General features: G+C 45.7%; 1 protein-coding gene across 1 annotated transcript in view; it reads right to left on the bottom strand.

Moving 5' to 3' along the window:
* The window catches only part of LOC105449768, a 90,387-nt gene that overhangs the window by 9,421 nt on the left and 65,005 nt on the right, over nt 1–15,961 (bottom strand). Inside the window, exons 4-5 of the mRNA XM_011689154.1 lie at nt 13,904–14,101; nt 421–677 (exon numbers count right to left, since the gene is read on the bottom strand). Coding sequence (XP_011687456.1) covers nt 421–677; nt 13,904–14,101 — 455 coding nt within the window. The remainder of the gene's footprint in view (nt 1–420; nt 678–13,903; nt 14,102–15,961) is intronic.

Here is a 15,961-nt window from a genome sequence, read left to right as displayed (position 1 = left end):
TGTTATATTACAAGAAATACTTGTGCGTGTATAATTTTTTAATAAGCGTAATTTTTTAATAACAAATTACTTCTCGTGCAATTTATATTTGTGTTACGAACAATTAAAGCTCAAATACTGTAACGTTACAGGAAAATTCGCTACTATTCAATTTATATATCTTCAATTAATCACTCTTCTTCCTCTTAATGACGCATGCTTTCGTATCGCACGACGGTGTTTCGCTTCGAGATTTCTGCAAGTTCAGTTGCAATTCGATATCTCAACTAAAGCGATCTCACTGGCGATATTGAGCATTGGATTCAGTATTGAATAATATTACACGATGACAGAGCGTATAGTAGGTACGACAAGACGCGAACGAACGAAGAAGCAAGGTCAGCAACACGAGCGAGTGAAGAGTTACGAATGTTGACTCACCGTCAACGCTGCGTTTTCTCTTGATGCTGTTGCCATTGGGATCCTGATGGTGCGCCGGGATGCCCAGGATTCCACTGATGCTGTAGGCGTTGGGAGCAGCGGCAGCGGGATGACCTGCCGCCGTCGCAGGTGCATGTGCTATCACCGACACGGAACCGCCCGATCCCGGCTGACCTTGCTGTTGACCTTGTTGCTGCTGCGCCTGTTGTTGTTGATGCGCGTGCTTCGCCTTCTCCGCCGCCTTGTTCCTCACGATCCTGCAAACAATAGGTCAGATATCGTATAGCAAAACCACCAGGTCACCATTAAGAGATTAACGTCTTGCCCCTCTTTCTTTTTCTTTCTCGTTTTAAAATCTGAATAAATCACACTGGCTGATAATAAATCGCGACAGCGTTCGCCGATTTGAATCTCATTGAAAATATACTTTCGGCAAAGTCAAAGTGTCTGCGTACGTTGCGCGCGCTGCGTATCTATTAATATACAGTGACTTCATAGTGCAACAATGGAGTGGCACAAAGTACCGATTGTTAATTCCAAGTCCGTCGGGCGCGGAGCGATTCGCGTTCGAGATTGATGATGAAGCTTGGCATTGTTACGAGACAAGATCTTCCTGTTGAGCGCGCGCGCGGCACAGCGCGGCGGTTTGACTCTTGAGCGGTGATAAACGAAGATCAAGATACTGAACGATCGGTCGCGAATCACACGATCGCCAATTCGGATTGCGTGGGTTGTGAAAAACGTAAAAATTTGAAGGGATGTAACACGGTAAATCAAACGCGTACGCTACATCTTATTTTTCAATTTAGCAAAAAGATACCTATCGCAGAAATATTTCTCCCAAAAGTGATCTCTCTTCGCTTCCTCGACGAATGCCTGTTGTGCTCAATGCGGAAGAGCAGATCGAGCTGTCACGACGAAAGTAACGATTGTTCATTCCAATTCCATCACGGTTGATCATAAATCCTGACATTGCCGCTTAGAGCGCGAGGCTGTGTCTGCTTGACTTTACCTGCAGCGATGACCGCCGGAGCCACCCTATACGGTGCCGATCCACGAGTCACGGGTTACACGATGATTAATTACGATTACGCGGGTCACTTCGCGCACGATCATTCTTCTCGGCTCCGATGTATAACCTAGACCTACCTACCTACCGCGAGCGTATAGTACACCTTCACTCTGTACGAACGTGTGCTCGTTGCACACGCGTGCAAAGAGACGCGAATCGTTTCATTATTGTTGCCCGACGTCGGAACCGTTGGCCACTACCTTCGAAGCGACCAACGACGTGACTTTGCGGAACTTACGCCGCATCGTATCATAATCGCATCGAGGGAGAGTCGCCGCCGCGGATGTAACGGAGTGGTCATGTCGACTCTCCCTTTCCTCCCCCTCCCCCTCCGCCCCTCCCGCTGCCGTTGAGTGTGCACTGGCTGCTTATTATCCGTGATATATTGCGCGTGCGGTTTCAATGGTCAGCCGCTCACCCGACGTCGGTATCAATTATCCCAGCGAATATTCACGGTGGTGCGCCGTTAATCTCGCGCGCGCGACTCGCCGCGAAACGTCTCGCGCGAACTAAGTCGCACGCTTTGCGGCGCCAACGACTGCAGCCCGCGCCCGTACGCCCTTTCGGCCTTGGATGATTTAACGCTCTGCACGCATAACGATCGACTTTTTACTCTCGTATAGGGCGCATAGACCGGCAACGTTCTCGCCGGAACGCGCGTAGCCCGATGACGAATCGCGGTAAGTTCGTTTTCCAAGAGGCTCGTAACTCGGGGATTTTTATGCTATACAGGCAGATACATGGAATACGGGCTTGAGATTGTGGTATATCTCGAATAAATTGTCGATAATGACGTTTAAATTTTCACTTGATTTGCACTTTGAATTTCTCAGCAATACTCGTGGTACAACCAACTTTCTTCTATTAACGAGAATATACCAAAGAGATTACTGAAAATGTAAATTTCCGCGTGAAATAACTCGCAAGGATAGTACGCAACATGTGCCACATGTATACGCTTGGTCGTAGAATGTAGCGGAAATCCCACTCTTTTTCAACGATCATCCTTTTTCACCTCGTAATGCACTTTGGAGCGCGTCAGGTCAACGATTCCTCGCCGGGATGGGCCAGTACGTAATGGATCGACATTAAGTCCTTCGTTTCTGCCGTAGATGTGTTTGTGGGCTAGGTAATCGTGGGGGTGCGAGCAACGGCGATCAATCAGATGACACCTGTTGCCCAATCTCCCTCGGTCGTTCGCCACCTTCACCAATTCGCAACAATTAGCAGCGATCCTTATCAAGGTTAGACTCTAGGGTGGCCGAGGTACCAACGATCCTAACCGACGAGTTATCGCGCGTCACTCTCTCCACACATGGAAATTTCACACCTGCGATACAACTAATCGTTATCGTGTTTTTCGATAACGACAAGCTAATTAACCTGATATTACTCTTGTCATTGTTTCGTATCGGAACATTAATTTATATGTGTTAATTATCAATTAATTAGCGCAATCCCCTCAAGTTTCTAACTGAAATTTGGAAAATGTTTATTGAATACAAATAAAATGTCAGAGAATATTTAAGAAAATATTTAAAGATACCGGAAAAATATTTCTATCAGAAAACATTATATATAGCATTTCACAGCTTGATAAAAACATTGTCGTGTTTACTCGCTATATGTATAATCAGCGATGCTGTTATTATTTTTTCCACGGTGAAACGCGAGAGGTATTTCGTGAATGCAATGAAAATCAGACGCGTGGCTTCCGCGAAACAGCACGTAACGAATTCACTCGCGCGGCATAATGAACGTAATCGACGATCTAATAAATGCGCCCGAGAAGAGGTAATCCTTTTGCTACAACAGGTGCAGATTATATCGCAATACAGATGATGCGAACCGTTGCGACACAGTGCGCTTCGTTCGGCAAACGCGGCCGAATGAACGAAAGCTTTCGCGTTAAAATTCATTGCGCGCCCGGGCCTCGGCGCTCTAATTAACGTAATTCTTTGCGAGCGCGCTCGTTATCGATGCATTGCTAAATATCAGCAGCCGGCTGGTAATTTTCTATGCCACTGGGTAGGGGATGAAGAAATGCGTCAATGACTAATCGAGTTGCGCGATTTTGCGCAAGTACATATAGTAGATCGCAATGTTGCGCTAATATTTTTGTGGTGCTCAAAACATTGATACAATAGATCGTGAGTTAAGAAAAAGCGATTTCCAAAGGTTTTTCTGAGATGAGAATGATTGGAGACATTTTGTTTATAATGCGGAACATTGATCCTTCAAGAAACTATCATTTTTTGAAAGAAAAAATTGTATCGGTCGTATGAAAACAAGGAGTACCACTAGGGATAGTCTGAGGTAGAAAGAAAGAGAGAGAGAGAGTCTTTTATGGACAGAGGTTGCTGGGAAAATAGAGAAGCGAGTGGATGAGAACGAAGTTCGTACGACGTAACCCCAACATTTTCCTGACGCTACAATGTTTCTCCCTTCGCGCTCGATTCTCCGCTCTTGTTCTTCTCTTTCCCTTTTCTTTGTCTCTTTCCCTCTCTTTCCCCTACCTTTCCGGTACTTCATCTAATCATTGAGTGCGCCCTTTCTTCTATGCTTTTCCCCGTGGCGATTCTCGTTGCGATCTGCGGCGCGAGACGATGCGAACTCGACGGTTTCCAACACAGATTTCACTTGCTTTACTTCTTCCATCTATATAATTAAGCTTCTATGCTTGAACCTGATAAATTGCGAATAGTGCCACTGACGTTACGAGAAAAAAAAAGCCATTTGGTGCGTATTATAATATACAATCAGTTTTTTATAATATAGATATCGCGTATATATTATTGTAAAATTTATCTTTTTTTTAAATATTGTAATTAAACATTCGTTTCAGTCGTTTTCGCTGCTTGAATCTTGGCTAAATTAAGTCGCGTTCCATAGTTGCGCATCGTAAAGTTGGCTAGACCGCTCGCATTTCGGCACGAATTTGCGAGTTGGCCATTGGGGGTTGCAAGTCTGTTGCCGGAAAATCATGCGACGTGGCTTTCGTGTTTGAGAGTAAAGGGAGAAGAAAGTCCCTCGATTCTTGACACGGCAGGCACGAGGAAGGGGATTTCCCGCGAATGGTACGAAACGACGTCCTCCTTCGCTCTCACGGTTACGATGCCTAAGAGAAACCGGAGGTGGCGCCTCAGAGGAAGGCTTGGTAGAATTATGAGGGTAGAGCGTGTCGGGGGTGCCACGTGGGAAGAAGCTATGCCTCCCCTGGCGCCGTCAGATCGTTCCCCAATGGCCACTCCTGAACTAAACTGCTCCGCTACCTACTCTGAAGTGCCATCTCCCACCATTCCAAAGTCAAGCTTCCTTGCCGTTCACTTTAAGTATGTGAATGTCGCAGCCACATGCCGCTTAAGCCTTAGGATTGCGTGTACTTAGAAATTTAGAAAAAAAAAAGAACAAAACGAATCATTTAGAATTCTGAAATTATGTTGCTTAAAACGCATGCGCGCGCGTGCGCGCGCGCGCGCGCGAGAGAGAGAGAGAGAGAGAAATGGCGCAGATGAAAAATTACACAAAAAGTCATAGTTTTGTTTCCACATACATGCAATAAAAATTTCCACTTTTCATTTCGTATTTTTATAATTGCGTGAGCAATAATTAAAAAAAAAATGCGTACACATTTTGTCGAATAACAAAGTGATAGAGAGAATTTTTTAAATCATTAAGGTTATTCAAGCGTGTCTGGCGACTTTACGTCTCGAATACGTAGTCGACAACGACGCTGAATGGCTTTTTATTGACCAGAATTTATTTCTAACAAACCGATAGTAACTGCGGGAATATAATAGACGCGTCCGAACGCGTACAAATATTACACAGGCCGGCTCCGATGATAGAAGTTTGCGCCCCACCGCCCCTGCGATCCCGTCACGGCTAGGAAAATCGTAGGCAGGAACCACGAGCGACGTTCCGAGAAAGCAGGAGATGAGTTCGGGTTCGTACCACAGCTCTGGAACCACAAACTTTAATGTCGGCATTACTTTTATGCACGACTTTATGCCAAGTATCCCATCAAATATATGACCCGCACTCCCGCACGCTTTTCCCTAGGATGGAGAGAGCATCCTTCTCCCTACTTACCCGATCCTGCCCCCGATCGTCCCGCACTCGCGGCCGCGCGGCTAAATTATTGCGAATAAAACTTTATACTTAAATTACCTCTACGCCAACTTTATCGCATTTTGCCGGCGCTGGGGCCGTCTCTAGGTTCTCCCGCCACTGCTGCTACCACTACTATCGTGCAGGCGGCGCGTTCTCCAACCTCCGACGTTTTCCTCTGTCAGGGGTTGGTAACTGGGCGGATTTAAATTCTCCTCTCACGGATCGAGATTAATTTCTTTGGATCTCAAGCATGGCTATCCGCGTGGTCGCCGCAGTTTCGAGACGTTATTTAGCTAGTTACGTTACGATAGAATAGGTTTCTACTGATATTACTAAAGATCAATGATCTAACGACTAAGGAGAAGCACTCTGGATCGCCGACGGGCGTGGATCTTGATCATGGCGTGGGCGAAAAGTGGCGATCGATGGTTGTCAATGAGCTCAGATCGCTCGTTAACGGATACGTATACACGCTAGTCGATATCGCGAGGGGATTTCCGGATTGTGATGCGAGCGCAAACGATCTGTAATTGTCAATTACCGTGGCGCTCGTTAGTCGTCGGCTGTTATTGATCGCTTAAAGTGCTAGTGAATCTTGTATTGACCACGAAGCAAAGAAAGAATGTTTTATTAACACAGCAAGAGAAAGAGAAAGAGAGGGAAGGAGAGAGAACATGTTTCATTTCTCATCGGCTTTAATCTTCGCATATTGATTGTATTTATAGTATTGTATCTATCTATATAATATTCTATAGAATGGTGAAATTTAAAGCTGAAATTTATTTTACAAATTTTAACAATAAAAATTTTTATTTCTCTATATTTATGTATTTAATGTAAAACATATAATACTAAAATCTTTTTCCATATCTTTAATTTAAATTTTATACAGAAATCTGCTCATATTAAATTCTCAGAACTCAGGTAGCAGTTAAATCGTTCTCTTGTGTGCACGCTACTCTTACAAACAGACGTTGCTACATCTCACCAACGTATCTGTTTTTACACATCGTTTACCGCGTTTCGTGCCGGCATGGAAAATACGAATTTAGAAGCTTGAGCCAAAATTTCCATTGTTATTTCAATTTTTCATGAAGCCCAATTTGCGTCGTTGCCATCGTTCGTGCCCCCGAATAAAACGTTAATTCGTATCAATTCGTCCCGGTGCAGCGCACTCGATGACAGATTCGAATAATTCTGGGTGCGCCAGTTAAATGCGTATTAGGGTGCCTCGCGTTCTTGCGGTGTTAATGCGGAGCTTTAAAGTTATTACGGCCCATTATATACCACGGCGGATTGCGGGAGATTTCAAGGGGCTTTCGAGGATTTAGCGGTCCCAAGGCAGATGCTCCGTCCACGGCCCACGAATAGTACCAGAACGGAACTCCTCTCTCGTTAACTCGAAGTCGAGAGAAGGATCGGGGGGTGGCGAGCACCCGAAGAGCAACGAGAGGGAGTAAGACGGAACCAGAAGCAGCGGCCAGAGTCGCAGAACTGTTCCGCCGAGCTGTAGACACAATACGGGGTTCGCTCCATGACTATTGTACGCCCTTCAGAGCCGCACAATGGCTGGAAAAGGTGTATCCTGATATTCCGTCACCTCTCCTTCACTCTTGAGAGGAAGAGAGAGAGAGAGAGAGAGAGAGAGAGAGAAGGCTGTAATGTACCCTGAGCGGGAGCTACCTGGCGCTTCCACGCGTTACAGCAAGGTGTGATTCTTAAACAAAAGCAACTCCCGCGACGTCGGAGTTCGCACTTCTATTCATTTGTGCTGCGTGGAATTAAATTTCCGAAATACACTGCATTTTCATAAAAATCCTTTTTAATCTACTCTGTCGAATTAATTTTCTCTTTTGGAGAGCATATACGGAGAGAGTTAAGTACCTATATTTGTGGAAGTTACGTTTTCAAAAAATAAATTTGTAATATTTATTCCTCATTTTTTTAAATTTCATTTTCTTATTCTGTTATATATATATTATATAGTTTATAGCAACCCTACTCTTAAAGCGTCAAGTATATGGATTAAAACGATACATCGTAGCGCGCCATTTCGTGCCACTGTTCGGTGGTGCGTCTCAGTCATTTTGATGAAGTGTCCCCCCGTTGCTCGCGCGTTCAGGATGAGTATATTATTATATCTGGGGACGCGCAGGGTGCATTGTCAAACGGCAGCTGCCGGCTCCGTATACACAACTATATTAACTGCGGCTATGCCGGCGTCCGACGACACAATAATCTACGTGTATCCGTGCATGCGCGCGTACATGTGCAGAAAGTAGCGCAGCGTGTTTGTGTGTTTGTTTGCGATGCCGCGCATCCCGACGACAAAAGCTACGCTCCCAACAATGATACTGGCGAGTCAACAGTCACCAACGATCCTCTAAGCACAATGTAACACGCGATTTATAATATATCGTTCCTGCACCGACACTTCGTCCCCCCTTCTCCCCCCCCCTCCCGAGAGAGATGGTCTTGGGAAGTCAAGAGGATAGTCTGTACCCACTATTATGCGCGCGATGATCAGGAATGCTATTCATACCCAGATCTATCCCTCGCTATTTCTAGCATCGCGCTGTTTGTTTAATCCCAAGCACGATGACGTATTCGTATAAGATAAGAGTAAGGTGAGATAAATAATTATTAAGCTCTATGTTTCATATTAATCACACATACGAATAATGCGTGGCGTAGGTCGTGGGAAATGACACTGCGATTTCGCTTTATGATCGTTCACTAGATCGATGATGGTACGATAATACGTGATTGAACTTCTCTATGATTATTACTCATTGGTGATGAGCAATTAATAGTGGAGTTTCGACGGTTCATTAACTTACCAGTCGATCCAATGACCGAGTCGATATTAAACACGTTTTCTCAAGTCATCCCGCGCTAAACCGCATTTTTTCTGCTGTGAAGTTGAATCGTGAATTTCGCATTATTACGTATAAGATCTAACATGATCGACGGGATATCTCCAAAGCCTCGGCTTCTATCCGGTCGAGCAGTTTCAGCAGTACAATGTTCTCGAGCAACTTCGATATTCCAGCTCTCGACCAGGAACAAAAGGGACGAAGCATTATGGGCTGGCAGAGTAGGCGACCATCCGGTTTCATTGCGGTTCCGTCTGTCCTCTGACGTTTCCACGGCAACCTGAATTTCGTGCGTCGCCGTCACCGCCGTCGGCGCCGTTGCCGCCGCCGCCACCGCCGCCGCCGCCGCCGCCGCCGCCGCCACCGCCATCGTCGTCGTTCTCTTCGTCGTCGTCGTCATCATCATCATCATCGTCGTTGTCGTTGTTGTCATCGTCGTCGTCATCATTGTCGTTATCCTCGTCACATTGTCGCCATTCTTGTCGAGGTACAACCTCAAAGTCTCTCGTAACAGCTCCCTCCATTCGCTGGCAGAGGATACGGAGAACCCGTAATTGTAACTTCATTTGGGGCTAATTTCGGCCGGAGGGTATGATGAAACGCGGTAATAATTGCGTTATCCAGACAAAGGACGGTTATGGATACGCGCCGCCGCCACTGCCGGCGTTTCCAACGTGGAGGCACCATCCCCCAGATCCTCCGCCCACCCCCGAGGGTGCTGCTGTGCCGGATAATGTAGGAGGGCCTCCTTCCCTTTCGCTCCCGCGCACCGCAAATATGGCTGCTTTAACGAAGTCCACGACCATGGTGCACCATATTGTTCTCCCGACAGCCATGTGTGTGCCGCAATTCGCTTAAACACCGACACCCTATCACTCTTCCAGAAGAGAAATCTCTGATTTTTAACTTGTCTTTCAAACAGTCTCGATAGGTATTCAAAACTATCCTGTTATATTTTTTGAAGTAAAGTAGTCGAAAAATAAGGTAACATTTTGAGCTGTTCAAAATTTATTTTAAATAAAACGACGGTCATGGATTGTAGTTTCTTCAAACATGTTTTCATGTTATTGAAATAAAACATGTTTCCATATTATTATTAAAATAAAAGTTATCGAGCATCAAATTATCATAGAAATATATCATAGAAATGATAGCCGAGCAGTATTTGTTAAGAATTAGTCGTCTGCCAAGAGTTATAAAATAACGAATCAATCCCTTTGGTAGATGAGTTCAAGTCGAGATGACAAATGCGACGATTTGACGGCTTCCTGGAGAAGAAGAGTCCTCCCGCAGTGCTGCCAGTGGAATAGTAAATAAGCTCGTCGGGGGTAGGCAGAGCATTATTTATGGGGATGTAATTTAATAACCGAAAGATGAACAGGGAGATATACCGGTGATGCCGGCCGGAAAGCCGAAAGTGGCATGAAAGTAACAGCCATCCCATTGGCTGTCCCTCTGTGTCTTTCTGTGTCCTCCAGGAGAGCAGCCAGCCATATGGCCCGGGCCACTCCTGCGCCGCCACCTCGGGAGATTCCGGGGGTGCGAAATGATATGGAAGTAATGGAGAGCGAAGCGGAGCCGGTTGCGCCTCGACGGGAGATTGAGTCGCGCGATAGAAACGGAGCGACGCTGCCGCGCACCGGCGCGAGAGAGCGATGACAGATTGATACAATTCCGGCGAGATTCGACGCGACAGATTTCCTGCCAACTGTTGTCGCCGCACTGGTCATTACGTCGAATTAAAGCTACGACTGAAAATGTGATCGATCGTGCGGAGATCTGTGAGATCGCATAGATCTTCTATTTTCAATAGGCCTTATTGTAATGGAATTTTAATCCGCTGAATAATTTACCACTTCAAATGTCGAAAAGTAACAAATAAGATCGGTAACTGAGCGAAATTAATTATTTGAAGAACAAAATTCTTGAATCTTTATCGTATAAAGAAGCTTCAAGCTCGACTCCTAATTTGAACATTGTCCAACGTATCCCGCGAGTGGAGGATTCTCGACCGGATTCTCGAACAACAGGAAGTCAAGGGAGCGGCGGCTTCTTGCTTTGGCTCTGATATCGACTCTGTCGTAACTTGCGGCTTCGGAGGCGAATGCGAGAGGCACGCGAGAGCATGACGTCGGGGGCTGCGTTGAGGAAACGAGAAGAAGGAGGCTGTGAACCCGGCGTAAAGCTCTCGGGCGAACCTCGCTCCTTATCGATCTGCTTCTGAGACTCCTCCGACTAAGAAGGAGGGAAAGAGAGATCGACACCGAGAGAGAGAGAGAGAGAGAGAGAGAGAGAGAGAGAGAATGGTTTGAGAGAGGGGCGGTGGGCCTTGCGGGTTTGTATACGTGTAAGATAGACCTCGGTAGAAAGTCGCCTACTCGACCGTGACTCCGCAGCCGAAGCCGAGCCTATCAATATTTCCTCCCGAAATTCACCGTAGCTCCTTCAGCAATCCTTCTCTCTTTATATCTTTTTTTTTTAGACACTCCCGATTTTATCTTCATCTTTCACGATGTCATATCCTCGTAATAGACGCGTCCGTTTTTTCGATCGAGCGCGACATTTTATGCATTTAAGATTCTAAATTTCTTTCATCTCTCTTTTAATTATTATCATACACAATTATGATGAATAATTTTCAAGTAATACTCTTTGGCTCGCTAAATATATTAAATAAATTGGCGACACGAAATTCCTTTTACTAGAAAAAGAAAAGCTTACTTTGTAAAAACCATGCGAAGGAAACGTTCTTTTTTAATCACGACGGGCATTCTGCGTTTTATAAAGAGCGCGCAATGAGAACAATAGGAAGAAGTCGCTGCGTCGGCGTCTTTAGCGAATAAAGAAGAGGCTCGGAACTGTTAGCGTCCAATCTTCTCTCCGTTTTTCGCCTATTTTTCCGCTCTCCTCAATCCTGTCTCATACAGGGTATATATAACTGTTATTTTTCGCGAAAACCACTCCATTATTTCGCTCTTCTGGTCCGCCTTTTTTTACCTCGCACGACTTCCATACTGCTTCTCTACTCTCGCTCGTTCTCTTTCTGTCCCGCGTTCGCGGACGGTCTCATTTCGAAGTGCTCCGGCAAAGCAAGACAATACATTATATTAGCTGTATCATTATTTCTCCACCCCGAAGCTAGAAAAACCGGGACATGCTCATAATGGGAGAAATCCCGGTATACTACGCGCTCCGGTCGCTGATGCACCTAGTTCCTGTTTCTTCGCGGCGAAATCCCATTTGATATCAAGACCTTTCTCTCTTTGCACTCTTTTCTTTAAACTAACTTCCAGCTGCACCAAAGGTTCGTCGATAAAAGCACGATTCGATCGATTTGAAGATTTTCTTTTTTGTTTCCTATTCTTCTTTATCTCCATTTCCCTTTTACTTTACCAATTGTCTACTATTGTCTAAGAGTCGTAGTGTTTGTTCTTGAAGTTTGTACGAGATAAAGTTGTAAAATGTCAATCTCTGCGCCGTCATGCCGTTTTGACGATTTTGCTTTCCCCGTCTCGAAACTCTGCACCGTCATCCCAATGAATTTCATATCTGTCTGTATCGGATATAGAAACTATATTTGCTTCGACGCTTCGCGGAATAACATTTAAAGTCCTTCTTGTTATCAATCGTTATACAATTAGCCTGCGGGAGTACGTACTGAGTGCGTGGGCATTTTCTAAAGGGACCCAAACGCGCGCGTGTTTCTATCCGTTGCTCGTCGAGCGGAAATGCATTTACTTGTACCGAATGGATAGGGCGGAAGGTTGCGGGTTCGGTGTACGTGAGTGGGTGATGGTACGTTGGATAGGTGCATGTAGATAGAGCGAGCGAGGTAGGTAGGTAGGTAGGTAGGTAGGTAGGTAGGTAGGTAAGTATCCGCGGAGTAAGTTTTTCCAGGCGATCTGCTCTCCGGATTCAGATCAATACCCGCCATCTGGGCCTCGAGTCGGGGGATAGGGACAAGGAGGAAAAGGAGTCGCGGTGGCGAGAAGGAGACCGTGGCCAAAGAGAGGTGGCGAGAGTGAGAGGGAGCGAGGAGTCAGGAGGAGGCGAGAGCGTGTGCCGGAGGTGGAGCCGGAGGTGGAGGAGTCACTCGAGCAACAAGCCACCGCCGCACCCTCGACTGCAATCCTAGACACATCGAAAACCTCGGCCAGAAAGTAATTCCTGTACCTACACACGCCCACGTTTCACGCTACCGTGACTGCACGATGCGAATAGTGGAAGAATGAAAATATGTGCGAGGTAACTCTTATGATGATCGCAAAGTAAGCTTGACGAAACACCAGGGAATGTGACGGGGAGACGTTAATTGCTTTCTATTTAGGTAACCACTGTTATGCGAGTTTATTAAAACTTTCTCTCGTGGCGTAACAATTATCTTACGGCGTATAGCTTGAGCTTTACGAAGAAACTCGTAAAAAGAGGGGAAAAAGAAAAAATTAATTAAATTGCTATTTCATGCCTGAATCGAAAAAAAAAACGGATTTTTACGGCGATTGAGATTCTCGGAGAAGAGTAGGTATATCATGAGTGTAATTGTGGCCCCGGACTGATCTCTCGCGCGCAACCGCGACGCGGAATTTAAATAAGCGGCCGCGCATAGCACTTACGTCGTTACGTGGGCGCTAACTCATTTGCGTGCGTTTCCATTAGCGGCTGCGGCCCACTGAAATCGCGTTAGTGAATTTCACTTGCCAGCAATTCGATTCGCATTACGCTCTATTTCATTATCGGTTGCGTGCGCGCGAGAAAGACAAAATCGGACTTTGGAGAGAAATAGCTTGTAAGCCAAGCGGGAGATAAGGTCTTAAGTAGCGACTGATTAAATCTCGGGACATATGCGAACCGATCAATGGTATCTCCTTCTCTCTGCCCCTTCCCGCCCTACCTATCCACGCATTCCTTTTCCCGCTGTGTACCCTTGTAGCTTTTCAGTTGGCCGAAAGGGGATCGAGTCGTTCAGTTTGTGCGGTGCTGATACGCTGTAATGCTGTCCCGCGGGAGCTCACTCCCCCTCGCTCTCGTAAGGGCGGCCCTACATCCTAGGGTACTCGTGTTCTCCGTTAGCCCGCTGCATCGTCGGGCGACGCAAAAACACTTGAATTAATCGGTCCGGTCCCGAAGGAACCTGCGAAAGGTCAATAGGATCGGGGTGACGGGCCGGATGCGTACTTATCTCGATGAGCGTACATGAAGGGTGCACGCGAAACTCTCCGCGCGCGCGAATAGCACCGATCGCATCCCTATCGTTAGCGATCAATTGAAGCATATGTCGCGATTCTTCGGGTAGTCACTGGGAACGACATAATCTATTGTCTTCTATCGACAATTAGTGCGATAAAGTGACATTTTTCGATAAAACTTCGATAAACTCTTTCGACTATAAAGATTGTCGTTGAATTGTTAAAACACTACTCACCGATTGATGGAAGAGACGGATGGCACGTTGTCTTGCGAGCAAATGCCTTCGGCTAGCAACCTGTCTCTGATCTCCCACGCGAACATCGTCGGATTGTCCCTCTTGTAATTAGCAATCGCGTCGACGACCGGCGGCGTTGCTACTTTCGGTTTGGAACCTCCTATGACACCGGCTTTGAAGCTACCGGTCTCATAATACCTACAAAATAAAATTTACGTAACATAACAATTATAGTTCTATTTTATGAAATAATCGCGACACGCGAAAAAGGAAAAAATCTTTTGATCGGTCTTAAATAACTGCAACTTACATATATTTGAAAGCGCGCTGCGCCGACAAGAGATCGGTCGCCAAAGTTCGCAGTTTGTCTCTATCTCTTTTGCTCTAACACGGTACATGGGAGGTCGAGAGGGGAAAAAGAGAGAGGAACAAACGTTTTTCCCGCGGTGGGCGGCCAACGTCGGAATAACGAATCGCCGTCCAGCGGCGCGTCAACGACCGGCTGTTTTAAAACAAACGGCTTCTGGCCTCCCGCTGTTGCCTCCCTCTCTCTGCTCTTTGAACCTCTCTTCGTCCCTCTCATTCGTTCCTCTTCTCTCGGGCCTCCCACCGACGGGGTGCGTATATATATGCGCGCGAGATGGGCAATCGCGATTGGCCCGCCGTGAACGCGCCCTTTGTGCCTAATTAGTTAAATAATATCTTCGCTCGTGCTTAAATTCAATTACGTCGGATAGCCCGCAATAATGGTTCGCTTGTGGGCCGCCTTGATGGATGTGGGTCCGCTGCCGGCGTCGGCGTCGGCGTCGGCGTCGGCGTCGACTCGCACCGGCTGAATATCTAGCCAATTTTGCGTGCATGCATGCGTGCGCGCGTGCGTGTGCGTGTACTGCGGAACGTGAACACGCTCCGGTATTAGACCTTCACGTTTTTCGGTGAAAAATATTTGCGCGAATAAAAGCGTCGTAACAGGTTTTTTGCGTTGCATGTCACAGGAAAAATGTGTTTCGGATTGTTGAGCCGAATTATAGTCTTTTGCGACAACCTGATCCTTTATACGAATTTTGATTGTTGCAGAGGAATGAAAGTTTTAGTTAAAATTGTAACATGTTTTTTATAGAATGAGAATGATATCACTATTTGGAGAAAATTTTGAAATATTTTTTTACAATTATCAGTTTACATTAAATTATCGATTGCTATTTATCGTTTTATCAAAGTAAAACACCTGGTCGCGAACTTATATATCTGAAAGCTATTACACAATCGGATAGCCTTGAACAGATCTGGGTCTCGCCATCCCCACGAAATTATTGCGATTATATCTAGTGTAAAACCCTATTTCAGGCCCACATGGCAATGCTCACCCGCGTTAATATTTTGTCCCCTTTGTTCCGCCTCCACCGTGAAATGGCCATTAGATCGCGCGATTTTTCAAATTGCCTTGCCGTCGCCGGCGTGTTACTCACCCTTGCTGTATTAATTCAGATTTAAATGGATTCGAAACAGTCTTGCGCGAAATCGAAAATACCACCTCCATGAAAAAATGGCATTATTTATGCCTATCGTTACAAGGGGTCTGTAATATCTCGTACTGATTTTCACATTAATGTATAAGATTAAAGAGGATGTTGCCGCACAATTTGTTATATCTCTATGCGTTATATCTTTATAAAAATAATAATAAAATAGATTATATATATAATAAAATTTAAATGGTTCAATCACTAATCAAATTATAAGTTAACAAGATGTATATTCGTAATATCGTACAACGCGAGCGAGAGAAGACGTATTACCAAGTTTGCACGCTAATAAAAGACATTTTACAAGATTCGAGTCATAACATCTCACGTAGTGCTCAGAATCTGCGGCGTATCTAGAATATAGAAGCAGACTCACGAGCGTGACACAAAGGACAACAAGACGACGATCCCTCTCGCGTTTCTTCCTTCGAACGTAACCCTAAAGAAGAAGAGCACTTTGTATCTCTCCGACGCGACAGCCAGAAAAGGTTTTCCGGGCAAACGGGGGACGACTCGATTTCGTGGGGTCACC

Source organism: Wasmannia auropunctata, unplaced genomic scaffold (assembly GCF_000956235.1).
Source record: "Wasmannia auropunctata unplaced genomic scaffold, wasmannia.A_1.0 LD336111.1, whole genome shotgun sequence".
Lineage (NCBI taxonomy): Eukaryota > Metazoa > Arthropoda > Insecta > Hymenoptera > Formicidae > Wasmannia > Wasmannia auropunctata.
The sequence above is the reverse complement of the archived record's forward strand: the minus strand, read 5'-3'. Positions and strand labels throughout refer to the sequence as shown.